At 62.8% G+C, this 25995-nt stretch overlaps 3 protein-coding genes across 5 annotated transcripts in view; 1 reads left to right on the forward strand and 2 right to left on the reverse strand.

Annotated features, from left to right (window-relative positions):
* CCT7 (chaperonin containing TCP1 subunit 7) overlaps positions 1–589 on the forward strand; it is a 12570-nt gene extending 11981 nt beyond the window's left edge. Inside the window, exon 12 of the mRNA XM_042021964.1 lies at positions 57–589. Within this exon, the coding sequence (XP_041877898.1) occupies positions 57–281 (225 nt within the window). The 3' untranslated portion in view covers positions 282–589. The remainder of the gene's footprint in view (positions 1–56) is intronic.
* A 729-nt stretch (positions 590–1318) lies between these two features.
* FBXO41 (F-box protein 41) lies at positions 1319–20300 on the reverse strand. Of its 3 annotated transcripts, none has more exons than XM_042021963.1 (13): positions 19738–20300; positions 16424–17369; positions 13027–13237; positions 12503–12582; positions 12091–12401; positions 11698–11966; positions 11188–11303; positions 10792–10944; positions 8914–9009; positions 7578–7696; positions 7022–7180; positions 6272–6387; positions 1319–5897 (listed from the first exon to the last, which is right to left on the reverse strand). In XM_042021963.1, the coding sequence occupies exons 2-13, from the start codon at positions 17143–17145 to the stop codon at positions 5835–5837; spliced, it is 2415 nt and encodes an 804-aa protein (XP_041877897.1). In that variant the 5' UTR covers positions 17146–17369; positions 19738–20300; the 3' UTR covers positions 1319–5834. The 3 variants fall into 3 exon arrangements, with proteins under 3 accessions (XP_041877897.1, XP_041877895.1, XP_041877896.1); XM_042021961.1 differs by having other exon boundaries at positions 13009–13237; XM_042021962.1 differs by lacking the exon at positions 19738–20300 and adding an exon at positions 19330–19431 and having other exon boundaries at positions 13009–13237.
* A 2618-nt stretch (positions 20301–22918) lies between these two features.
* Positions 22919–25742, reverse strand: EGR4 (early growth response 4). The gene is made up of 2 exons (XM_042021966.1): positions 25214–25742; positions 22919–24910 (listed from the first exon to the last, which is right to left on the reverse strand). Exons 1-2 carry the CDS (start codon positions 25350–25352, stop codon positions 23580–23582), a joined length of 1470 nt encoding a protein of 489 aa, XP_041877900.1. The 5' UTR covers positions 25353–25742; the 3' UTR covers positions 22919–23579.
* Between the last annotated feature and the right edge of the window lie 253 nt (positions 25743–25995).

The following is a 25995-nucleotide window of genomic DNA, read 5'->3' on the forward strand; positions in this document are numbered from 1 at the left end:
TGATCCCTGTCCCTCAGGGTGGGATGTGGCACTGATCCCTGTCCCTGTGTCCCCAGGGCGGGATGTGGTACGGTGTGGACGTGACCAACGAGGACATCGCTGACAACTTCTCGGCGTGCGTGTGGGAGCCGGCGGTGGTGCGGATCAACGCGCTGACGGCCGCCTCGGAGGCCGCGTGCCTCATCGTGTCTGTGGACGAGACCATCCGCAACCCCCGCTCCACCGTGGACGCTGCTCCCGGCGGCCGCGGCCGCGGCCGGGCCCGGCCCCACAACCACTGAGACCCCCGGCACCGCGGGGCCGAGAGCGGATCAGTAATTAATGCCCGCGTTAATTAACGGCCGTTGGCTGAGGCCGTGCTGAGGGCTCGCAGCAGCCCCAGCCGTGGCAGCCGCAACCCCCTGCCCTGCCCTGCGCTGCGCTGCGCTGCCCACCCAGCACCGCTCCGTTCCCTCGGGACGCTCCGTTCCTTCGGGCGGAGCCAGCGCGGGGAGCGGGCTCGGGGCCTATTTATACTGGGTTATTTTTGTTCTGCTGGGCGCTCTGAACCCGGGCTCCAGCACAATAAACCGAGTTGGTCTCAGTGGCAGGTTGGGCTTTCCTCTGTTCTCTGCTTCATTCCACACGGTGGGAGCTCAGGGTTGGGGTTAAAAAAGGAACCTTTCAGGCTGGATTTTTGCCCTGTTCCAAAGCAGGTGCTGTGCTGGAGAGCGGGACAGACTCCAGGCACATCCCAGGAGTGCTTCTAGGGTGGAGCACCCACCACTGTCTCTGTGCTTGGAGCTCTCAGGTATTGCTCAGTGACATTTAAATTGGCTTTTGCTCAGTGGAGCATTTACATTTTCCGTTTGCTTCATGGAAGGAGGTTTGGGGCAGCAGCTGTGTGACAGCTCCAAGGGGCTTCAGGGATGGATCCAGGCATCTGGGGGGACTGGCAAGAAAATCTTGCCGGGAGAACACGGGAAAATTTCACTCTGGTGAGTTGGAAGGGACTATAAAGATTTTCCAGGGACACCTTGCACTATCCCAGGTTGTCCCCAGCCCTGTCCAGCCTGGCCTTGGACACTGCCAGGGATCCAGGGGCAGCCACAGCTGCTCTGGGCACCCTGTGCCAGGGCCTCACACCCTCAGTGCTCCCCCCGTGCTGCCCCTGTGTCCCACTTTGTCCCAGTGCCCTGTGATGCCAGACCAGTGGAGCCCACGGACCTGCAGAGGGAGTCAGGAGGACGCTTCCAGTAAGCCCCAAACAGCAACTGGTGCCACTGGTGTGGTGCTGGTTGCGGGTCCAGTGTGACCGCCGGGAGAGTGAAAACCCAGCTCGATCTCCAGAGTCTTTATTCAACACTGAATCATAAAATAGCTCTTTACACGCTTCGCTGGGGGTTGTTTCTCTGTAATTCTTTAAATACACATTGTTTACACTTGCCAAAGTTTCAAAGCAACAACATCAAAGTGCGTCTACAGGTGAGAGTTCCAACCAAAGTGCTAAAAACACGGACTCCTGGCCGGAGCTGGGCCCTGCTCCCACCACACCCCCGGAGCCTCCCGTGCCCATGCCCGGCTGCAGCCCCGGCCCAGCGCTCCCCCCTTCCAGGACATCATCTCCAGCAGACCTCGCCCCAAGAGCCCGGTTTAGCATCAAGGGACCACAGGATGGGGGGGAAAAAGGGATGTTTGGTTCTCCAGACACTGGCACATCGCTGCGGAAAGACTAAAATAGACCTAAATTTATATAGAGTTAAAAAAATAACTTGGGAGGCCACGGGAACCTTTGGGGAGGGGAGGTCGCTGTACAGGGCCCCTCGGGCTCCGCTCACAGAGCTGCTGCCACTGTGCAGGGCTTTAGGGAATGATTCCAGCTCCTGCATCGATATATCTCTATTCTCTGCACTGATTATCTCCTCTGATTATCTCAAAGCAACTGTGCATCACCCCTTCGCTTCCCAAAAACTGCCCCACACCATTGCACCCACTTGTCCCCGGCCCCAACCTGCCTCGTTGCCCTCCACGGGGCTCAATCCCGAGGCTGCATTAGAAAATCCCTTTTTTTCCTTGCTTTTGGGCAGTTTTCCCTCCTCGCTGCTGCTGCAGCTTTTCCTCAGTGCTCTCCCACCCTCCCTGGGGATTATTTTGCCTCCCGCTCATGGGGAAGGCCCATCACCACCTCACAACACCCTGCAATGCTTCAGTCACAACAAACCGTCTCTGCTTCCCAAAATCTCCCTGCTCCCTGGGACTTTCTCCCTTTTAAAGCATTTTCTCATTTGGCACCAATTCCCAAATGGTTTTGCTCCACCCCAAGCTGCTGTTTCTCTCCCCAAAATGAGGATGAAGCAATGCTCCAGCTCCTGGGCTGGGGCCTCCCCTAAGAGCTGAAGGAAAACATTTGTTAGCCACTTCAGGAGCCTTCGCCAACACTTCTGGGGTTTTTTTTGTCCTGTTTTCCCTAAATCCAGGCTCTTCTGGAGGGTCCAGCCAAGCCCCTGCCGTGGCTGTGCCCTTGGTGGCAGCAGGGACCAGGACACACATCAAGAACTGGGATAAAGAGGTTTAAAATCCTCCTTGGACAGCGTCAAATTGGGGGTTCCCATTTCCCTCAATCCCTGACACCCTGGAGCCCCAGACCAGAGGGATAAGGCAGGAGGAGGCAGCTGATCCCCAGAGCATTCCTGGCTCCTGGGGGCTCGGCGCGTTGGAGGACGAGTGAAATCCTACACGAGGGAGACACAAAACCACGGATTTAGGATAGATTTGGCCCCCGAGCTGGCTTTGGTGATGTTGTTCCTCTTGAAATCCCTGACCAGCACCCAAATTCAGGTGAAGGGGAATGCTGGGAATGTCGGCCATGTGGAAACTTTGGGAAAACTCGTTAGAAAAAGAATGAATCTCCTCAAAACTGGTCCTGCAGGAGCCAGGCTCAGAACCACTGTCCATCCAACCTCTGCCAGCTCTGGCCATCCCTGTGACCCCGATCCTCTCCCGGATCCACGGATTTTACTGGGGATTGTCATCGCAGAGCCCCTCTGGCACTTCTCATACGGGGCTGAGCTGAACGTGCTGTGCGATTTCAAGGCTTTCCCAGGAAATTTGGTATTTCTGTGTTCCCATCACTTCCAGAAGCTCCGTGACCGAGGCGGTGGCTCCACGGCCGTGGGCAGCGTGGCCGGAGCCAGCAGGGGCCACGCGCCAGCAGGAGGGGGGAAAGCAGCAGGGCAGGATCCATCTGACATTTCAGAGCCGTTAATGAGCTCGTTAACAAGCCAGGCAATTAGGAGCCACCAGGAGAGCCCTCGTTCCCACCACTCCTGTCAGTGCAAGCCGCCTTCATCCCCAGCTGAGGAGGAGGAGGAGGAGGAGGAAGGCATCCATTCAAGCCCTAGTAAAAAAGGGAGAAACCCCCACTTCCCATCTTCCAATCCTTGAACCTGCTCAAGGCCTTGTGTCATCAGAGGATTTTGTAGAAAGGTGGCTTTGCTGAGATGGGTTCTTGGGGAATGCCCCAAGGGGAGGCGACGGTTTGATCTGGTTTGGGGATGCACCAAAGCACCGAATGCAGGTGAGGGTCCTGCAGTGACCTCCAGAGCCCTGGTGGCAGCGGGGCTGGGCATGTCACAGAGCCACCCACGCCCCAACATCACCACACACACGGCCACCGCTGGCATGGAAGGTTTCTCTGAGAATCCTCAACACCTCCCCTCTTTCCATCACGTCATCCTCGCCTTCCCCTCGGCCCCGAGGAGCCGGGACAGGGTCCAGGCACCGAAAAACCCGGAGCAGCCATCTCCAGGCTTGGGCCACAAGAGTCTTTAAGCATAGAGTGTATAAACATGCTGAGTATATAATTTTCCTTTAAAATCTTTTTTTTTCCTTCTTCTCTTTATAGAAATAAATACTTACTTTGTTTTTGTTTTTGTTTTTTGTTTTTAAGGGAATTTTGCAAGTCCCTGCACTGTGGTGGTGACATCTCCGCTGGGCCACGCTCCGGGACGGGGCTGGATGGTCCCCGGGGGTTGTAGCTTTGCTGGGTGGTTTTTTGCTGGTTGGGGCATCCCTTGCTCCTCTTGCCCCTGGGTTAGGAGTGTCCCAGCCTCCCCGGGGTGGAGGTAAACCCACGGTGGGCACGGCAGGGAGCTGCTCCCGGTGCCGGGGAGCTCAGCCGTGGGGACGGGGTGGGATGCAGGAGTTTCTCGCAGGCATTTTCGGGCTCCCACATTTTGTGCATTCAGGGAGCAGCCTTCTCCTGAAAGCTGCACCAGGAGGGGGAGCAGAGGCGCTTCCCTCGGGGTTATGGCCACAAAACCCTGACCGTTTGAGAGCAGACAGCGCAGGTGGGATGAAGGGTGGGTGAAGGGTCTCCTGAGGTGGGGTGGAGATGCAGGAGCTGCCTCCAGAGCCCCACCAGCCTCAGCGATTTGGGGGTGATTTTCCTTCGTCTGGGGATCCCCACGGGCTGTCTGGCAGCCCCAGCTGAGGTCAGCAGCTCTTGTGCCATGGATGAGGAATGTGGTGCTGGATCTGCAGCCTGGCTCCGGGAGGGCTGGGGAGGGGACAGGCGCTGGGAGTGGTCTCCCCACAGCCACTCCGGCCAACGAGCACCAAAACCTCCAGCGCTGGTCCACAGAAGAGGGAAAAGCCCCAAATCCACTTTCCCAGTCGGTTCCTCTCTGCTCAGCCTGGTGGGTCCAAGGACACGGGCTGGGGCTGTGGGCAAGGCTGGGGTGTCCCCACTGCTGGCAGTGCTCTGATGGGTGTCCCCAGCTCCAGGGACACCTCCTGGGACTTTCCCCCAGGGGGGAGGATGGAGATGCCTGACCCTGCTGGATGCCTTTCCAAAACCTTTTCCTATGGAAAAAGGGTATTTTGGGGATGATGATGCCCTTGCAGGCAGAGGACACTCGGAAGAAAACTCAGAAACAGACAATGGTGGCCGTAGACAAGGGTCAGCCAGGGCTGTTGGTTGGTGCTTTCCCCAGGATGATTTCAGGATAATCTGGCCACGGTTTCTCCTTCAGGCTGCTCAGGAAGGCGATGGGATGGCAAACGTGGGTGTCCCGTGCCAGTCTCTCTCTCCACATGGGACAAGTGACCCGGACAGAGTCCTGGTGGTGGGGACAGGAGCGTGACCCGTGTTCCTGGTGGACGAGGATTTTGGAGATGGTTTATTGCCTTGGCAGGAGGGTTTTGGTGGAGAGGAAGTGAGGCCAGAGACCTCTGGAAGAGCGCCCATCTCTCCTGGCGTCCTCTCAAAGCCCCCGAGGAGCAGCTCTGCCCTCGGGCTTGTGCTGCGGGGGCTGCTGGTTTCTGGGGGCGTTCCCTCTGTCAAACACGGAATGGAAACGAGTGGAAACCCCGCGGGAAGGCCGGGCACTGATTCCTGGGGAGGAGCAGACCCTTCCCACCCCACCTCCATCATCCCACGGAGAGGCCGGGCTGCAGCGGCGCCAAGAGCCCCCGGAACGGGCCGAGCCAGCCCCAAATGGGCAGAGATCCCCCAAAACAGAGTTCGACGGAACAGCCATCCCCAAACGCGGATCCATGGCGAGGAGCAGCCGCAGGGGTTCAACGCCATCTTCCCTCCTGGGAGAGAGCCTGGCCCTGGCTCTTGGGGCAGCCAAAAAATGTCCTTAAGTAGCACCTTCTCGCCTGCGAGTGGCCCCGGGATGGCCCCGGCTGCTGGTCCCGAAGCCTGCGAGAGTTTGGGGTTCCTTGTGCACGAGCCAGGGGGTCCCTGCTCCGGCCCCGGCCGCGGAGGAGCGGCCCACGCTGGGTTTGGTCTCAGGGGCCTCGGGCTCTGCTGGGCAGAGCAGGGAATGTGCTTTGGGTTCCCTGAAGGGCTAACAGCCTCCTTCCACCTTGATGTGTAAAATCTTGGAGAAGCCGGGTCTTTTCCTCAGGGCCTGGAAGAGGAGCAGAGAGTGGGGTCGGGGGGGAGCCAGCAGTGCCGCTGCTCCATGGGGCCAGGGAGGGAGCGGGGGAGCACCTCCAGCCCCTGCCTCGGGAAGGACACAGGTGAGAGAGAGAGAGAAGGGAATCTCTGCCACTGGAAGGACACAGGGCAAGGGAAGGAGAGGGGGGGATATCTCCAATTATCTCTGATCCCTGCCTCAGGACAGACATGGGGTGAGCGAGGGAGAGGGGGGAACATCATCTCAAATCCCTGCCACAGGAAGGAAAGAGGCAAGGGAGAGAGAGGGGGAACATTTCTGATCCCTGCCAGGGCAAGGACGCAGGGCTGGTGACACCCCTGTTAGCTGGCACTGGGATCCTTCACCTGGAGTTTGTTCACCATTTCTTCAAACATCTTCCTGGCTTCGGGGCTGTGGGGCTCCTTGAAGTAGTCCACAATCCCCACCTGCACCACGATGGACTTCAGGTTCCGGCACACACCTGGGGGCACAGACACCGCCTGGATCTCCACGCCTGGGCACAGGCAGCCTCCCCAGGTCCCACCCTGTGCTCCTCAAGGCCTCTGTGTGTGGGGAATCCTCACCCTGAACGTGGGGGAGCCCTGGCCAAGGTCCGTGCAGGGATGGGCCATGGGCTGTCTCTGGCTGCTCTGTCCCAAATCAGTGTCCTCCCGCTTCCTTGGGAGTCCCTGACTCTGCCATCCAGAGGGGTAGGCTCCTAGCAAGTCCAGCCACAGTCACCTGAGCTGTGGCCACCAGGACAGACCCTCCTGAGGCTGTGGACCTCCTGCCCTGGCCAATGACTTCAGCAAACGCTGTGACCCCAGACTCAGGTTTGTCACAAGCCTCAGGCGTGTCACAAACATTGAGGCCTTGGCTACCCCGGGGGGACCAGGGAGGGAGCGGCTCCATCCTCCCTGCGGCCCGGGGCAAGATCAGCTCTCCTTGGCCCGTCCTTGGCAGGGGATGTTGGACCCCCTCTTAGACACCTTCCACCACAGAGCTCCCAGCACCCTCCAGCGTCAGCAGCTCCCGCGGATGGGGCTGGAGGGCCGGTCTGGCCCATGGGTCTGGGTCCCTGCTCAGGGGCTGCTGGCCCTGGCATCGCTACTCACTGTTGAAGTGCAGCAGGGCTTTGGGGGTCACCGGGGTGGACGTCAGCACCAGCATCTCCAGCCCCTTCAGCCCCTCCCGACACACCTCGGCAGCCACCTCCTGGTTGATCTCAGCCACGTGGTCCAGCTCCAGCACCTGCAGCCTCATGCAGTTCCGGGCTGCGGGGACACAGCATCCCCTGTCAGCATCCCACGGGGAAGGGACCAGGACAGGCAGGGGGAGGGGGGGTGGGAGGGATGGGTGGCACAAGCAGGGGCAGAGAGCACCCATGGACCTCGGGGTGGGTGAGCTTCTCTACGGAGATCCCCACGGAGCATCCCCCTGCCTACAGCAAGGGCCCGCTCCTTGTTCCATCCAAGAAGGAGGGAGGGGCTGCCCAGGGGGGTTTGGAGTCCCCACCCCTGGAGGTGTCCAAGGAAGGCCTGGACGTGGCACTCAGAGCTCTGGGCTGGAGACAAGGGGGGCATCGGGCACAGGGTGGACTCGGTGGTCCCAGAGATCTTTCCCAAGCCCAGTGATCCGCGCTGTGACCCCGGCACCCCGAGCGCTGCCTACCTAAGGACGCCAGTCCCTGCACGCCGCAGCCGGCCCCTCCAACGCCGAGCGCCCGCAGGTGCGGCCAGCAGCGCCCGATCATCTGCAGGCAGCGGTTGCTGAAGCGCGTCGGCTGCTGGCTGGGGACACGAGGGACAAGAGCTGGGGGTGGCACGGCTCAGCCCCCGCCCCCGCGGGCACTCCTGGGAGGGGTGTGGGATTGGGAGCTCTCCCACCCCACCAGCCCGGGGTCACCCTGGGGGAGGTGTCCCCATGTGAGCAGCACCCGGGGCTGGGCCGCCACCGGGACAGGGCAGCTCCGTGTGCCCAGGGCCCCAGCCCTTGTCTGGAGCAGCTGTGGCTGCCCCTGGATCCCTGGCAGTGTCCCAGGCCAGGCTGGACATTGGGGCTGGGAGCAGCCTGGGACAGTGGGAGGTGTCCCTGCCATGGCAGGGGTGGTGCTGGAGGGGCTCTGAGGTCCCTTCCAACCCAAACCATCCCATGATTCTGTGATTCCAACCTTGGAGACCCAAACCAGGCCCTGAACTCTGCTGCTCGCCCAGATCAAAGCAGCAGCAGGGCCTGGTCCTCTGGCCCAGGTGGAGAGGCTGAAGTGCCCGGTGCTGCTTCGCCAGGGCAGACAGGAGCCACCCGGCCCTGGCACCCGGCCTCTCCTGCCCAGCCACCTCCCCTCTGGTGACACTGCCATGAACCTCCCAGACAAGAGCAACGCCCAGGGGACATTCCCAGGCAGGGAGCTGTGTCCTGCTGTGTGAGCCATCAGCTCCCGAGCACCCAGACATTGTGGGGAGGCTCCAGCAGCATCTCCCCCAAAATGCTGTCCCAGAATGAGAGCAGCTGCAGTGACACCCTTCCAACAATGCCCAGGCCCTGCAGGGCTGCTGCTGCTGAGCAGTGAGAGCTCAGACAGGCCTTTGATGTTCAGTGCCACCTCCCAGACCCATCACAGATCCCTTTCATCTCCGCAGTGAGCAGCCTCCCTGGGAACATTCCCGGCTCAGCAGGGAGGGGCAGACACCCAGCAGCGCCCAGTTTTCACCGGGAGGGATGGGGCTGAGCTCCTGCTCTCCCGGGCTGGGCTCCAGGATTGCTGCTCATCCCATGAAAACCCTCCCTAAGGAAATCGGGTTCTGGCACCCAATTTCTTTCCAGCACCTCACACTCAATGGCCTCCTCCAGACACAGTTCCATCCCTGGCAGTGTCCCAGGCCAGGCTGGACACTGGGGCTTGGAGCAGCCTGGGACAGTGGGAGGTGTCCCTGCCAGGGCAGGGGTGGCACTGGATGGGCTTTAAGGTCCCTTCCCACCCAGCCCATTCTGTGATTCCATGACTTACCAGGGATGCAGGGGTGCGACCTGGAGGGAGATGATGTCCCTGCAGCCTGCTCCAAGGGCCCAGATGACTTCATGGCCCACGGGGTCCGTGGAGCTCCTGAAACAACACAGGGAGCACGTGGTGGCCCCACCAGCAGCGGTGCTGCTCCGGGGCTGGGTCTGCATCCCCCAGGGAGCTCCCTGGAGCAGCCAGAGGTCCCCATCTGGTCATTATTTACAGCCCAGGACCTGCCCCTGGAGCAGCCAGGCCCGACACCAACCAGTGCAGGAGGTTGGAGGCATTCCCGTCGGGAATGCTGCCTATGGATGTGCAACGGCAGAGCAGCGTAGAGGGTGAGGCTGAAGGTGAGGAGGAGGGCAGGCTGGAGGGGAGGTTGGGGAGGTTGAATGCAGAAGGTGAGCTGGAGGTGCATCTTCCAGAGGCAAAGGTGACAGGGAGAGACTGCCAGGCCGGGTGTCCCTGCAGGGCACCCTGGGCTGGTGTCCCTTGCCACCTGCCCGGCCTGGATGGGGACGGTGCCAGGGGCTGGGAAGGGTCCCAGCCAGGGGCAGGGGCTGCTCCGCGGGCTCTGCCCCTGCTCTGTGGTGGTGCCACCGTGGCTGTAGGTGGCTCTTGGCCACATGTCACTGCAGGGGTTTGCTGTGGCTCCTCCTTGGTGCCTTTGGAGGTACCAGGAGAGGCCTCCTGGGATGCTGCTCGACCCGGGCAGCGATTGGGGCAGGTGTGGGTTCATCGTGAGCTGGGGTGGAGCTCAGCAGCGAGGAGAGGTGTCAGAGAGCACCACCCTGGTGCCACCAGCCCAAACAGAGTCCCTCGGCTGTCCCACCACACCAGGAGCCTTCCAGGGACCGAGGCTGTGTTTCCCAAGTCTAAACGCCCCACTTCAGAACTTCAAGCAAGCCTAAAAATAAGGCTGGGTGTTATCTCAAGTGCTTCACACATCTCTGCTGGAGCAGGGTGCCAAGAGCAGCAGGTTCATCAGAGCGTGAGTCACAGGCACAGCTCAGGACGCACCAGGAGCGCTTGGACTTGATCCGCCGCCCTTGGAAGAGCCGACGGAGCAGCCTTGGAGTTAAACCTGGCAGCTCTGGGCTGTCTCCTGTCTCGTGGTGTGGATCAGAGCCAGGTCTGGGCTCCTGGGGTCCACACCAGGGGAGTGGCTGGATGTGCTGTCCCACCTGGAGGATCCTCTGTCCCGCCTGGGTGAGGAGCGGGTGGAATGGACACCAAGGCTGAGGTGGTTGTCTGCAGGTGCAGCAGAGCAAGGACCATCCTCCTGGAGGGTGGAGGGAAGGCCAGTCCTGTCTCCATGGGAGGCAGAGCCTCTTCAGAAGGTGGCCAAAACTGAGTGCTCAGTGATGTCCTCCAGGACCTGTGACCTCCTCCAGGACCATCATGGGTCTTGTGTCCTTGACTCAGGCAAGGTGTCCAAGTTGGCTCTTTGCTCTCCCACAGCAGAGCTGTTCCTCCCTCCCAGGAGGGAGGGACCCCGAGCCTCCTCTCCCCATTAGAATCCTTCATCAGGGTGTGACAGCCAGGGGGGACCTCACTGGCACCTCCTCCTCACCCTTCTCTAACACAAGGTGGTGTCTCCTTGCCAAGACCCCGGTCACGCCTCCAGCCGGGATGAGATTGGTAACAGGACACTGGGAATGGAGCTGGAAGTGAAACACCTGCATGGGGACAACCTGGAAGGGGATGGGAGTTGCAGGGACAGATGGCACTGGGGACACTGGGGTGGGGCCATGGAAAGGTGGGTCCTTCACACCTGGACAGGTGGGCTGTGCTCTGCCAGGGAATGGGGGTGAGCCCCGCACACCCCGTGGGCATTCCTGGCCTTGTCCCAGCGCTGTGGCAGGCGCTGGTGGCCGTCCTTACCGGTAGGTGACCGCCTGCAGGGCCCGGCAGTAGCAGCTGGCCAGCCAGAGCGAGCGGTCGGTCAGCACGTTGGGGCAGTGCGAGATGCGCAGGATCAGCAGGTTGCTGCCCGTCGCCTTCAGCAGCGACTCCAGCCCCGCTTCCAGGCAGCCCCTGCCAGGACAGAGGCAGGGTCAGGCACAGGGGCCCACCCTCACCCTCCCCAGGGCCTCTTCAGGACGGTGACACGTCCCGTGGGCATCCGTGGCTCCAGGACGCCCAAAACCCACAGCCGGAGCCGGTGTGCACTGGGGTCCAACACGGAACGGGTGTCGGGGCTCGTGGAGCTGCAGCAGCATCCGTGGGGAGCAGCAGCTCCGGCTGTGGGAGGAGGGACACGGGGACACGGGCACTCACCGTGTGCTCTTCATGTAATCCTCCTTGCTCTCCTTCTTGCCCCGCTGGCGCGGCTTCAGGTTTTGGAGGGTGAGGGAATGCATCTGTGTGCACCACTGGGACAGCATGGCCAGGAACTGGGGCACAGGGGTGGCTGTCACTGACAGGGACACCCCAGCATGTCCCACCCCTGGCTGCGCTCACGCCTGACAGAAACGTGTGAAGAGGCACATACGAGGCCATGGCAGAACGTGTGCCACAAAATCATGGCTGTGACCACAAAATCGTGGCTGTGACCACAAAATCGTGGCTGTGACCACAGAAGCACATGAACACCTGTGCAGGTGGGAGCTCCTGCCCTTGAGCATTCACCTGTGCACCTGCACCACCTCCAGCACCAGAGCAAGTGCCCCCCTTTTCCCCCCATGACCGTAATGGCACAACCATCCTGGCCACCAAGGAGATGCTTGCACAGCTCTACCCTTCTGGAAGAAAGGCTTCCCCCCAGGCAGTGCCACCCCTCCCCAGTACCTTGGAGGACACCCTGGCGTTCTCCAGCAGCACCCGTGTCCACACGGCCGGGTGCCGGGCCACAAACTTCCAGTCCTTGCACACCTCGGCCGCGCGCAGCAGGGTCTTGGTGTCCAGGTAGGTGAAGATGCAGAAGAGGGCCGCCCGCATCTTGAGGATCTCGGGGCTGATGACCTCGCTGGAGTGGCCCGGGCTGCCCCGCTCCAGCCGGCACACCTTGCCCCCGGCCCCCTCGGGCCTGCCTGTGGGACACCCGGCATCGGTGGCCACTGGTGCACGGGAGAGCAGCGGGTAAGGGAAGCTCCATCCCTGTTCCCAACTTCCAACCGCCCCACCCTCCACCTCCCGACCTCCCCACCCTCCCACCCCCAGAAGACCCCGCTGTGCTCTCACCCGTCAGCCGGCAGCTGCCAGGGGGCCGGGACACGGCGGATCCCGGTGCCTCCGGCTCCCAGCCCTCGGCCTCCGACTCGGTGGTGCGGGAGCCCACGTCGGACACGTCGCCCTCCTCGCCCTCGGTGCTGTTGCGGTAGGGCCGGCGGTGCCAGTTCTGGATGGCCTGGCGGCGCAGCCCCGAGCCCCGCGCACCGTCCCGGGCCGCGTACGGGTGTCCGTCGGCCGTGTCGTCCGTGGGACACGGCTCCGCGCTGTCGCTGTCGTAGCACCCCGAGCTCTGCGACACGGCCTTGGCCCGGCTCGAGGCCCTGGGGACGGGGATGTCCGACCTCAGGGCTCGCCGGGGTGTGCGGCCCCCTTCCCATCATCCCGTTAAAATCCCGAAGAGGCGGCAGGGACGGGCACTCACCCGGTGCTGGAGGAGGAGCGCTGGTTGAACACGCCGTAGGGACCGTGCACGGCCACCCCCGGCCCCGGGTGCCGCTCTCTCTGCAGGGACAGGGGACAAGAGGAGCCAACGTGGCACAGCCCGCCGTGTGTGAGGGAGGGGACCCCGCTAACCCACCGGTGCCGGCTGCGTGCCGGGGGGACACCCTCACCCAGCGGGATGCAGAGCAGCATCTCCAGCACCGCCCAGGCCACGGGAGCACCGACCCACTGAGAAGCAACTTCCCTTTGGGATCCCCCACCCGGGATGACCCATTTCCCATGGCGAGGAGACGGGGCACCTACACCGCCCCGCTCGGCCCCTGGCAGAGGAGAGCCGGGGCCGCATTCCCGAAGCCGAGGGTGAATTCCTAAAGCCGGGGGCGCATTCCCGAAGCTGCGAGCGCACTCCCGAAGCCGAGGGTGCATTCCCAAAACTGAGGGGAGATTCCCGAAGCCGCGGGCGCGTTCCCGAAGCCGTGCCCGTGCCTGTGCCCGCAGAGGTACCGGTCGGGCGATGGCCTTGGTGGCCGGGGTGCCGCAGCGCCCCAGGCTCCCGTTGGGGGTGGTGCCGCAGCTGCTGCTGATGATCTGGAGCTGCTTCTCGGCGCGGTCGGCGCGGTCCAGCAGCTCCTCGATGAAGTGCTGCAGCCGCACCTTGGCGTTGGCCTCCCGCGCCGCCGTCTCCTTCAGGAACTGGTCGATCTGCAGCACCTCCCTGGCGGAGGGACCCGCGGTGACACCCCGGTGCTGCCCACCCCTCCCTGCTCAGCACCCCCGTCCTCGTGTCCCAGCTGGGACCGGCGTCAGGAGTGCTCGTGCACACCCGGATTGTTCCATCCTCAGCCCGCTCCGGGCCAGTGCCAGCCCAGGGGCTCCCGGGGTGGGCTGGGGCAGGGCAGGGGTGAAGGGATGCTCCCAGCAAGCGCGGGGATGTTGCCGCCTTGTTTTAGGGGTGAGGTGACATCCCCTGCACCTTGTCCATTGCTCCCAGGACTGGAATCAGGCTCCTGAGCACGATGGAGCAGAGGGAAGAGGAGGATGATGGTGTGGGAGGGCGAGGGAGGAGGATGGCAGTGATGTCCTGCCTCACTCAGGACAGACTTAGGAAAGTCCTTAAGGGCAGCCTGGCACCCCTAAACGCTGCTCAGCCCTAATCCCTGTTCAGCCCAGTGGTTGCAGGGCCCCGGCTCCCTCATTAACACATTAATTAGCAGGTGCTCTGGAGCTCCGAGCCTGTGGAAGGGCTGTTTCCCCCAGAATGTGGCCAGCCCTGGGGTGCGGTGTGACAGCAGCTCCATGACCCGAGCTGACCCCACCCCACCACGAACACCTGCATGAGCACATGCAGGCACAGGCACAGCCCTGAGCCCACACTGCCCAAAGCACACGTGGCCACCACACCCCTGCAGGTGCATGTGCCCCGTGAGCACCCAGGCACGCAGCAGGTACACACACACACAGAGACCCCTGTCCTGCACACCTGAGCGCCCCACACACCTCCAGGAGAGCACAAATCCAGCACACAGCCGGGCACACACAGCCAGGCAGCATCAGGAGGGTGGGCAGGCCCTGGCACAGGGTGCCCAGAGCAGCTGTGGCTGCTGCCCCTGGATCCCTGGCAGTGCCCAAGGCCAGGCTGGACACTGGGGCTGGGAGCAGCCTGGGACAGTGGGAGGTGTCCCTGCCCATGGCTCACCCACGGGATGAGCTTTAAGGTCCCGTCCAACCCAACTCATTCTGTGACTCCATGCCCACCCACGTGCCCTCCCCTGGCACGGGCACAGCTGCTCACAGCTCACGCTGATGGTGCGCACACACACAAACACACAACTGCTCACACCTCCCCTCAGGAGCCCCTGGAGAGGCACAAACACAGCTCTGCACGTCTGTCTGGGGCACACCTGACCTCGGACACGGGACCGCGCACACCTGGACACACAAACCCGGCCACAGAAACCCAGCTGCTCACACCTGACCACACACACCTGACCTCTGACCCCTGGCCATGCACACCTGACCTCAGACACCTGATCACACACACCTGACCTCTGACCTCTGGCCATGCACACCTGACCTCAGACACCCGGACACAATGATCTGCTCAGAAGCACAAAGGAAAAGGAGGGGCAGCCCTTAGTGACATCATTCCTGCTGCTGGCTATCAATTACCAATTAATCACCAATTAATTACCAATTAATTTCTCCCCAACCTGCCACTTGCAGGCTGAGCCTGGGAGCTCTGGGGATGCTCTGGGAAGGCTCCTGGAAGGGGCCCCAGGGGATTTGGAAGGCAAATGTGGAGCTGGGCAGCAGCTGTAAGGTGATGCTGATGGTTATCGCCTGCGTCTCTCCCATTCCCATGGGCTGGGTGGAAAAACACCCCTGGCAAAGGAAACGGAGCCCAGCAGCCAAGGGTCTCCCAGGAGGACAACGGCTTCAGGGTGTCTTGGAGCTGGCAGGGCTGGGAAATGCCCCCACAGTGTTTTCAGGGAAGGCTTTGCCGATTCAAACAATTTCTGATAACCTCCCCACATCTGGGGAAAGCCTCCTCTCACCATCAGTGCTTCCCACACTCTCCCTGCAACCTCAAAAGGGAGTTTGTCCCTTGGGGTGGAGGAGTTTGGGGACTGATGGGGACAGTTGAGGGGCAGGAGGGTTTCCCTGAGGAATGGGAGGCCCAGGAGGCAGTTTTGGGGCATAAACCCAGGGTTTTAGGTGGTAACAATGTCCAGGCTCCACCAAGAGACATTTGCCCCTCTATTTACCCTATCTGGCTGTCTCCAGGCCCTGCTCCAGACTCATCCACGCTGGTGTCCCTCATTCCACCACCACATATCCCCAAGGTGCCCCTGGACAACACCCACAGGGCAGCTGATGGCAGCCCCCAAATCCCCCACTGCCTGTCCCATAACCGTGCCCCCAAACCTGGAGGTGTCCTTATCCAGCCCCAGGGTCACCCTGCTCCTCACCCGGGACATTCCCCCACCCTGGGAGCCCCGTTTCTGAGCCAGGTCATTCTTTTGGAGTCAAAGTCATTCACAAGCGTGCAGAGGATGATGGGAATCAAGACAATTCCTTGAGGAATCCCAGCAGTGCTCCCAGCCCAGCACAGCCACGGCTGTCCCCCACTAACTCCTCACTGACCTTCTGGGCCCCTCCAGATTTGCTAAAACTCCTGAGGAGCAAGGTCTGGTTTGCTTGGGCAGCACTGATGGGCAGAATGACCCAGTGCTGGACTGGAGGGAAACTCGGGAGCAGCGTTGGGGTGGGCAGGGGGTGTTGGGGGGGAATATGGGATGGAAATGAGGATGAGAGTGTCCCAGTCTCAACAGCAAATGGAGGTGGTACTGCTTGGGCTGCCCCACGCTCCCTCTGGGAGAAAAACCTGGAATTTGGCATGGCCACGACAGGGGGTGGGAATGAGGTGGGATTTAAGGTTCCTTCAACACAAAGCAGTCTGTGACTTGGTGATCCCCAGCCTGGCCATGTCCTGGAGCACCAGGGGCTCTGGGACAAGGTCTGGCTTGTCATGACCCAGCCATGGAGGGGCCCAGGTCTGTGTGGGCACTGAGTGGGTGGGAGAAGATGCAGAACCTGCTGAGGGCTGATGCTGCCGGGCATCACCAAGGGGCTGTGCCTGAGCCCTGGCCCTGAGGGTTTGGGGGTGATGCTGGGCTCCTCTGGACTTATGGAATGGCCTGGATTTGAAGCGACCTTAAAGCCCATCTCATTCCACCCCCTGCCACGGGCAGGGACACCTTCCACTATCCCAGGGTGCTCCAAGCCCTGTCCAAGCGGCCTTGAACCCTCCAGGGATGGGGCAGCCCCAGCTTCTCCAGGAGTCGCTGCCAGGCACCCCTTTCTCCCCACCCTGCAGCTGGGACAGGGACAAAGGACTCACTGCTGCTTCCGAGTGAGCTCCTGCTCCTTCTGCACCAGGTCCTGCTTGAGGGACGCCAGCATCTCCACGCTGACGTCCACCTGGCGGGACAGCTCCGACGCCCGGTCCTCCAGCTCCTGCTTCTCCCGGCTCAGCCGCAGGCTCTCCTGCTTGGCCTTCTCCAGCTCCGAGCTCTTGCGGTCCAGCTCCACCTGGAGCCGGCCCACCTGCGAGGCGATCTTCTGCTCCACCTCCTCCGTCAGCTTCTCCAGCCGCTTGTCCACCTCCAGCTTCTCGAAGGCACGGATCTTCAGGCGGGCCAGGCCCTCCTCGTAGGCCGTGTCCATGGTGGCTGGCGGGGCGGGCGCGGGCGCCACGGCCTTGCCCCGGGTGAAGATCTCGGTCAGCGGGATCTCGATCTCGTGGACATAGCGGGGCGAGGGCGACGAGGACGGGGCCGGCTCCAGCTCGTCGGCGGGGACCAGGTCGCAGGAGAAGCGCTGGTCCTTGCCCTGGAAGGAGGTGCTCTCAAAGTAGTCCCTGCGGGCGGCCGGGGTCAGCAGGGCCCCGTCGGCGGCCAGCGGGAAGACGGCGGCATCGCAGATGCTGTTGGTCTTGGAGAGCACGTAGAGGGTCTCGTAGGTGTGGTTGTACTCCAGGTGTGCGCGCAGCGAGGACAGGCTGCGGAAGCGCTTGTGCTCGCCGCAGCGCGGACACCGGTACGGCAGGTCCAGCGAGGCCATCGCTCAGCTCTGCTCCCCGGCGCGGGGCACCCGCGGGGCCCCGCTCATGGCGCGGCGCAGACGCTCCGGGGACACGCGGGGGACGCCGGGGAGCCCCCGGCAGAGGGGTGGCGGCTCCGCCGGGACATGGCGTGGGGACGGCCCGGGATGGAAGGGGGATCCGACAGTCCTCGAGGGGATCTGGCAATCCTCAGGGGGGTGTCAGCGTCGGGTGGTGCCGGGCGCTGGAAGAGATGGGGGTCAGTGCTACTGGGATGGGAGGCCCCAAAAATCCCTCCTTGGTCCTTCCTCTGGGTCCCCTCTGTGCCTCCATCCCACCCCCTCCTGTTCCTCCCACCCACACACATCCCTTGGGAGGGCACATGGCTAAAGAAGGTGCAGAGCCCCTGGGAATGTGCAGAACCCTGGGAATGGGCAGAACCCCTGGAATGGGCAGAACCCCGGGAATGGGCAGAACCCCTGGAATGGGCAGAACCCTTGGGAAGCTCCAGAACCATTGGGAAGCTCCAGAACCCCTGTGGAGACCCACAGCTTTTGGGAAGCTCCACAGCCCTTGGGAAGGCCCGCGGCTCCTGGACTCAGTGACCTTAGAGGTGTTTTCCAACCTGAATGATTCTGTGGTTCTACGAACCCTTGGGAAGATCCATAAGGGCTGGGAAGGTCTCCCACCCCTTGAGAAGGTCTCCCACCCCCTGGGAAGGTTCACAGCCATTTGGGGGGAACACAGCCATCAGGAAGGTGCACAACCCATGGGAATCTCTCTCCATCCACCCCGAGCTTGTCTCACAGGAGGTGGCAGAGGTGGCCCTTGTGCTCTCTTGCCCAACCACCGCCCAACGAGCCCCTGCAGTGTCGGGGGTCTCCGAGGCCCAGGATCATCCCTGTGTCCAACACCGGGAGCAGGTGCTGGGATCCACCTTCTCCAAGCAAAGGGTGACCCATTCCTGCTGGATCAGCCCGTGCAGCCTCAGAATGGGATTCGCCCCCAAGAGTTCTCATCCATCCCTGGGCCCCCCATGCTGTCCACTGCAGGGGACATGGTGGCCTCTCCTGCCAGGGCAGGTGAGGGTTCCTGTGGGACCTGGTTCATCCCCCCCTCACAAAATCCTCCACGACACCAGTGGGGGAAACCTCACCCTTGTGAAACAGGGTAAGCCAGTGAAAATCCAGCCTGGGAGGCTGCCACAGTCCCCTCCAGCCTGGGGGGCACAAACACACCTCAGGGCACAGGTTTTTTGCTTTTCATTCATTTTTCATTCAAAAATGAACACTGCAATGCTTTCACCCCAGAACACTGAGGGCGCCCATGGGTGGGAGTATCCCTTCCTCATCCCCCTGCAATATCCCACAAACAGCCCTTCCCACCACCCTCGGAGCCCTCCTGCATCCCATAACCACCAGCTGGTGAGCACGGAACTGCCACGGAACCTCCACCCGTCCCTGCTGGTCCCCAGGGCAGCATCCCTGGAGGCTCAGCATCCCCTCGGAGGGACAATCAGGCCACGAGGCTGGGAAACCATTTTTTAAGGGAAAAACCAGCAAAGGCAAGAAATCCATGCAAGAAATCAAAGTAAGATGAGCCAGGAGGGTCCGTGACCTGCCCGGCTGTGTTTGGGGTCGTTACCAAACACACCCTCGCACATTAACCCCACCTGGGCGACCACCGGCTCGGCCCGGCCGAAACCCGAACCCCGGCGAGCACAAAGCACGTCCGGCAACTTCGGCCGCTGCCGGGGGGATGAGAAAGCGCTTTTCCAGCGCAGGGATCAGGAATCGTGCCGTGGTGCCTCAGGCCTGGATCCCTGCCCGCGTCTCCCGGGGCACCCGAGCAACCTCAGCCCCAATTCCCCGGCCAAAATCCAAGGCAGAATCCGGCCCAGGTGGATCGGGAAGCACACAGAGCCCGCTCCTCGTCCTGGGCAGGTCCTGCCCCGGCCGCAAAACCTCTCCTCCCTTCCATCTCCACGGCAACAGCCGGGATTTGAGGGAATTGTTCGCGGAGTCATTACTACGGCGGCCACGCTAATAAAACCCACAGGCATCCGGAGCCGGGAGCCGCTCCCGACCGCCGGGATTGCAGCATCCCCGGGCCGCTCCAGCGCCGCTACCTGCGATTCATCATGGAGCCTTTCTTCGCATTGTTTAACGCTTTTCCTGCCCACCCACCCCCCCCAAAAATATTACCAGCAGGCAGCTCCCCTGCCTGGTTGAAGAGAGAAGGGGGGGATGGAGAAGAGAGGCGGTGGGGGATGCTGCCGGGGTGGAGGGTGCTGCCCGCGCCGCTGGTCCCCATCCTTCCCCGGCGCTCCAGCGGGGTGGGAAGGAGCGGGGTGGGAGCACCGCGGTGGGCGAGGACGGCTGGGGCTGAGGCTCAGGGGGCTCGGGGGAGGTGGGCATGGAAATCCGGATGCATTTTTTGCCGCCCAGCGCCCGGAACAGGGAGCGGCGGGTCCGTCCTCGCATCCTGGCAGCGGCTTTGTCCCCACTGCGTCCCCCTGCTCCCGGGGGCCCTGGGTGAGGAGCATCCTCGGGAGAAGCCACCACCTCCTAGGGCACCATCCCCTCTCCATCCCATCCCCTGTCGCCCCATACCTGCTTCTGGCCGCCGACCTCCCGCGCTGGGCTCCTCCGGCGAGGGCAGCATCTCTCCCGCTCGCCCGCGGGCCACCCCCGAGCCGGGGGGTGCGGGGTGGGGGCCGGAGCCCGCACAGCCGCTCCGCCGCACAAAGGAGGAGGCTGCCGAGCGGCTCAGGGCTGCGCCGGGGCGGGGGGATGCGGGGCACGGGGGATGCGGGCACAGGGATGCGGGGCAGGAGGGATGCAGCCCGCGGGAAGCACCCGGCTCCCTGCGGCCAGCACCTCCATGCCAGGCAGGCCCTGGGGAAGGAGGGAGGGAGGGTGGTGGCTGCGGGGTGGGGGGAGGAGGAGGAGGCGGAGGAGGAGGAGGAAGGAAGGAAGCAGAGGCTGAAGGCCCCGGCGGGGTGCGGGGAGGGTGGCGGTTCTGGGCACCCTGGGGATGGCGGGTCCCCGGGGCGCGGGGGGCTCAGCGGGGGCTCAGCATGGCGGGGGAGGGAGGGACGGAGGGATGCAGGGATGGAGAAAGGCGGAGGGCGAGCGCCGGCAGCCGCCTCCTCCCCTGCAGCCGGAGCCGGGGCTGTCTCGCTGCCGGTTCTCCCGCACAGCTCCCTCTGCCTGTCTCCCCACGAACACGGCGGCCCGGCTGCCATGGCACCCCCGGCCCCCCTGACCCCAGACCCCCCTGTCCCCACCGCTGAAGCCCCTGCCCCTGGCAGCTCCTGGCCGGGGTCACCCGGAGCATCCTCCCCGGGGGATGCAGTGTCGGGTGCGCGGCCGAGCCTGCGCTGCTCCTGCCCCAGCCCGAGCTGGACACACGGGTGCCAGGACACGGGCTTGGTCCCAGCACAGTCCCTGATCATTCTGTCTTCATCCCTGGCTTGATCCTAATTGAGCTTCCGAGTATTATGCCTTGGTCCTGATCCAGTCCCTGAGCACCCTGCCTTGGTCCTTGGCTTGGTCCTGAGCTGGTACCTGATCATCCTGGCTTAATCCCAGGCTTGATCCTGATCCAGTCCTGAGTACCCTGGCTTGATTCCCAGCTTGGTCCTGGTCTGGTCCCTGAATGCCCTGGTTCGGTCCCCAGCTGGTCCCCAAGGCCCCTGATTTGGTCCCAACCCAGGCACGGATTACCCTGGATCAGTTCCCAGCTTGGTCTTGGTCTGGTCCATGGCTGCCCTGGTCAATCCCTGTCCTGGTCCTGACTGAGTCCCTGAGAAGCCTGTTTTGGGCTCTGGCTTGATCCCAGATGGTCCCTGGGCACTCTGGTTTAATCCCGGGCTCAATCCTGATCCAGTTCCCAAGCCCCGTGCCAGAGGCATCCGGCACAGCCATGTTTCCTCTCCGGGGTGGGCACGGGAGGGTGGCAGTGCTGGGCCCAGGGTGCTGCTGGCACGGGGTCAGGCGGGTGTCCCCATCCCCTGGGACCCGGTGTGCCACTGCTCCTGCCCTCCTGCACATGTGCCCAGTCCCACCCCAGGCAGGAGCAGCTGTCCCAGAGGCTGTGGGGTGGCTGTGGGGTCTGTCCCATCCCTCCCACCTCCCTGGCAGTGCTGGCTGGAGGAGCAGAGGGCCAAGGCTGGAGCGGTGCCTCTGCAGAGCTTCCAGGCTCAGCATCAATTATTGATGACTTCCCGAGGGGTATTAATCAAGTCGTCCTGCATCATTCATGGCCAGCGGTGCAGGGAGAGCCTGGCTCTGCTGCCCAGGGGATCTGACATCCCCCGGAGAGGGGCCCTAACCCAGCCCCTTCCCAGAGGAAACCTGAGGTCCTTGTTGGTGTCTCCCCAGAAAAGTGGTGTCATCTGGGTCATTTGGGTGTCATCTGCACCCCTTGCAGTGGTCCTGGCTCAGGATTAGGCTCTCACACCCTGGGAGGGTTCACCCGAGGGTCACGAGCACCCTTGGGCGCTATCGGGGTGTGAGATTATAGGGACACATCTGAGGGCAAATTTGGGATTTCCCCCTCAGCCAGGTTTCCTTCTGGCCCCTTCCCACATCCCGTCTTTACTGTCATCCCCCCATCCCCTGCCCAGCCTCCCAGCCCAACTCCACAGGGTCTCTGACTCCATGCAAGCTCAGATGCTGCTGGGATACCTGGGACACTGGATTCTGCTGGGATTACTGGTGTTTAGCCCCAGAATGCTCCAGCCCACATGTTGACAAAGGGCTGAGGGGCATGGGGAAGTAAGACGGGGTTACCTCTCTCTCCTTCACAGTATGGCTGGGGGGCAGATCCCCCCTCTCCAGGGCTGCTGGAGGGGACAAAATCCATCAGAAAAGGAAAGAGCAGATTACAGCCGTGTCCCTTCCCTGCCTCAGTTTTCCCCTCTGCAAGGAAAGGACCATCACCCCTCAATCACCTGAGCATCGGTAACAAAGGGGCCCCGGCCCCGCTGCCTCCATTCCCACAGGCACCTTCTCCTGATTAACGGAGACCAGAGCTCGGCACACCTCATCTGAGCATCTCCCTCTGGAAGGATGAGATGTTGGGATTTTGTGATGATAACTGATTTTTAACCAGCAGGGGAGGGAGGTTCTTCCGTGGAAGGCACATTCCTGGCTGCAGCAGCGTCTCCTGTGCCACCCGGCCCCCGGCCATTCCTGGGAGAGGGAAACCAGCATCCCTTCACCATCTAAAATTCCAAAAGGCAGGGAGCAAACCCCCCCCCCCCCTTGTGCAGGGGTCCCCATCCTGCCTGCCTGGTGCTGCCTGGATCTCTCCAGCCCTGGGGCTGAGCCAGGTGGGAAATGGGGAATGGGGATGTCTCTGATCCCATTTCCTGAGGGTGAAGCCGAGGGCGTGTGGGACGTCCACACCCCACTGGGGACCAGGAGCCCAGGCTGGGGGCTTTGGGCTGGGCTTTGGGGTCCCCATGGGAGAGGGGCAGATTCCTCCAGGACTCAGCCCCATCGGAACAGACCCGGAGCCACGTCCTGTGTTTGGAGGGAGACGCAGCAGCAAGGAGCAGGGATCCCTGCTCTGCCCCAGGACAAAACCCTTCTCCTGGGATGAACCCCCACCTGGGATTTGGGGCTGCTCAGGAGGTGTCACCAACCACCCCACTGCACTGACGGATTTTTTTCTCCCTGTTAATTATGGAAGCACCTTTTTTCCCCAAAATGCAGCAGCAGAGGTCAAAAACCCAACAGAAATACAGGATGGAAAGGCAGAGAGCAACCTCAGCGCGGGCTTGGATCAGCTCAAATCTTTAATTAGAAAAATAGACACAAATTTGAAATATTCCTGATAGAGGCCTTTTCTTTTTACAAACCGAATGATAATAATAATATTAATAATATTTATAATAATAATATTATTAATAATAGTAATAATAATAATAATAATATTGAAACCACCTTTCCCAAAGGGCTGTTAGCACCGTTTGCCAGAGCCCGGTGGCGTCTCTCTCCCTGGGGAGAAAGGACCGGAGCAGTCGCAGCCCCAACCGTGCCGGCCGGAAAATCTCCAGCCAGGAGCATCCTGCGAAGTGCTGGCTTGGGAAATCACAGCCCGGGCGCTACGAACGCAGAGTGTCCAAAAAAACCCACCTCGGTGGTGATTGCTGTCTGTACACGGGTTTTCCTTTCCCCTCCTTGGAACAGGAGCTGTAAAATGGCTCAGTCCCTGCGCTTCGGAGATGGCTCCGGGCGGCCGGGGCTGCCACATCCCATCCCCGCAGGGAGCGGTCCGGCCCCGCGGCATCGCCTCGCCTCCTGCGGGCCCCTCTGGTGCCCGGCACGGCTCCGCCGCCGCCTCTCCTCCAGGGCCACCCAGGAGGGAATTCCCACCCCGGCTCTCCCGTGAGACGCTCGGGGGACCTCGGGAAACGCCGCCTGCCAGCGCTCAGGTTGGAGGCTCAGAGTGTCCCGAAGGAGAGCCCCACGGAGAAGAACCCCAAGCCCTTGAGCTTCTCCTCGGTCCGCGCTTTCTGCTTGAGGTGCACCTTGCTGTGGCGCTTCTTCTCGTCGCTGCGGGCGAAGCGGCGGCCGCAGGTGTCGCAGGAGAAGGGCTTCTCGCCCGTGTGCGTGCGGATGTGGGTGGTGAGGTGGTCACTGCGGCTGAAGTTGCGCAGGCAGATGCGGCACTGGAAGGGCTTGTGGCCCGTGTGGATGCGCAGGTGCCGGTTGAGCTCGTCGGAGCGGGCGAAGCTGCGGATGCAGTTCTCCACCGGGCAGGCGAACGCCTTCTCGTGGGGTTTGGGGCAGAAGCACTTGGAGGAGCACTTGCTCCGGCGCGTCTTCTTCTTGGGCTCGGCCAGGGCGGGAGGGGTGGCAGGCAGCAGGGAGGGGAGCGAGGAGGACGCGGGGTGGCCCAGAAAGTCCGTGGGGGGGACAGAAGGAGAGGGGTGAGGATGGAGGAGCTCGGCGGAGCTCATCAGGCCCGGCAGGACCTCGGGCTGGGCCAAGGAGGCGTCGAAGTCCGGCATTAATGGCGCGGGGATGTTGTGGATCTTGGTGTCGGCGAAGTCCCCGCGGGCTGGGAAGTTTTCTGGCTCGCAGCCGAAACCCAGGTGGGTTCCAAAGCAGGCAGCGTCCTCTGCCAGGCTGCCGAGCTCCGACTGGCAGCTGACGGACAAGACTGTCTCCATCTTGGAGCCCAGCGGGTGGAACAGCCCCTGGCCGCTCTCTGCGGCCGGGAAGCCTTCGGGAGACTGGAAGCCAGCGGGCAAGTAGGCCTGGTGCTGCTGGGAGATGGGCTCCCACTGGGCACAGGAGGCTTTGAACTTGTCCAGGGGTGGGGAGCCGGAGGACAGCTTGATGTCCTGCTTGGTGTCCAGGAGCTTGGGCTGGAAGAAGCACTGGGAGGAGTTTCCCAGGGCGGGCTGTGCCTGCAGGGGCTGAGCCCCCTCGGCCGCAGGGAAGGCGCCGTAGCCCTGCTCCGGGAACGGGGCCGGGCTGGATCCGCTCATCTCAGGCTGGCAGGACGAGTACAGGTCCAGCTGGCTCTGAGCCACCTCGGGACAGGGGTAAAGAGCATCCAGGTGCCTCTGGTGGCCCTCGGAAGAGGCGAAGGGGGAGATGCCCAGGATCCCCGACATCAGGTTGAAGAGGGACTCCTGGTCCTGGGGGTGCTCCGGTACCGCCTTGATGAAGAAGCTGCCGGTGTAGCTGAGGGAAGGGGAGGGCTGGCTGCCCAGCAAGGAGTAATCCACGGCCCCGCCGCTGCCGGGGGCACCCAGCAGCTCACCTGGAAACAGAGGAGACGGTGGTGAGGGGGCCGGAGGGATGCGGGGCTGGGGGCGGGATGCAGGCAGCAGCGGGAGGCTGTTGCGTCACTACGAGGTCTCCGTCCCTGGAACCGCACAGGGAGCCCTGGGATTCACCCCCTCCCCCAGCAGGACCGTCAGGACCCCCAACCTGAGCTAGCGGGGGACTGTTGAACCCCCAGCCCGGGGCTGAGGGCAGAGGAGGGGAAGGTTCCCGATTCCTGGATGCAGCGATCGCTCCCAGTGGAGTCCCTCACCCCTGCCCGGCTCCCTCCCGCCCTTACCTCCAAGGAAATCGGCCTCTGCCAGAAGTTGCTGCTCAGGCTGCCCCAAGCCCTGCAGGTCTCCGGTTTTCATCTCGCAGCTCTCCTCGTACTTGGAGTAAAGCGGATCCGGGCAGGAGAAATCCATAACGTTGAGCATCTTCCCTGGAGACGCGGCCTGAGCGGGGCGGGCGGGCTGGGACGAGCCAGGAATGCTCGGGGAGAGCCGGGAGGCGCTCGGGGAGAGCCGCGGAACGCCCGGGGAGAGCCGGCGGATGCTCAGGGGCGAGGCGGGAGATGCTGCAGGCGAGCCCGGGGATGCTCGGGGCGAGGCGGGCGATGCTCTGGGAGAGCCCGGGATGCTCGGGATGAGCTGGGAATGGTGCCCGGACCGATCCGAGGGGTGCTCGGGGATGAGCCGGGGGACGCTCGGGGTGCCCGGACCGATCCGAGGGATGCTCGGGGCAGGTGCCAGGGACCCTGCAGGTGACGCTCCGGGGTGCTTGGGGCAGTGCGGGGGGTGCTGGGGCGGGGGGCCCGGGCGCTCCGGGGGCGGGCGGGGGCAGGGCCCGGGCGGGGGGGGCAGGCAGGGCCCGGCGGCGGCGCAGCCCGAGCGGACACCCGGAGCTCCCTCCCCGCCGCCCCCTTTATAGCGGGAGCGGGGCTGCTCCGACCTTCCGCCGCAGCCATTTCTGGAGTCCCCAGTGAGGCTGCCGTGACGTAAATGCCCATATATGGACTCAGGATGTAGGCTAGGGAGTCCCAATAAGGAAATCTCTCCCGTGACGCGATGCCCCTACCCT

The sequence above is a fragment of the Corvus kubaryi genome, unplaced genomic scaffold (assembly GCF_017639235.1).
Source record: "Corvus kubaryi isolate FWS band 111438036 unplaced genomic scaffold, C.kubaryi_AGA036_p1.0 37182, whole genome shotgun sequence".
NCBI lineage: Eukaryota > Metazoa > Chordata > Aves > Passeriformes > Corvidae > Corvus > Corvus kubaryi.

Excerpts from the sequence above, each read along its gene's own strand:
- FBXO41 (XM_042021961.1), bottom strand. The coding sequence starts at position 17,145 with ATGGCCTCGCTGGACCTGCCGTACCGGTGTCCGCGCTGCGGCGAGCAC. Across the intron at positions 12,402-12,502 it reads CGCTCCTCCTCCAGCACCGG|GGCCTCGAGCCGGGCCAAGG; the intron begins GTGAGTGCCCGT and ends CCCCGTCCCCAG. Across the intron at positions 5,898-6,271 it reads AAATGGTGAACAAACTCCAG|GCCCTGAGGAAAAGACCCGG; the intron begins GTGAAGGATCCC and ends CTCCTCTTCCAG.
- EGR4 (XM_042021966.1), bottom strand. The coding sequence starts at position 25,352 with ATGCTCAACGTTATGGATTTCTCCTGCCCGGATCCGCTTTACTCCAAG. Across the intron at positions 24,911-25,213 it reads AGAGGCCGATTTCCTTGGAG|GTGAGCTGCTGGGTGCCCCC; the intron begins GTAAGGGCGGGA and ends CTCTGTTTCCAG.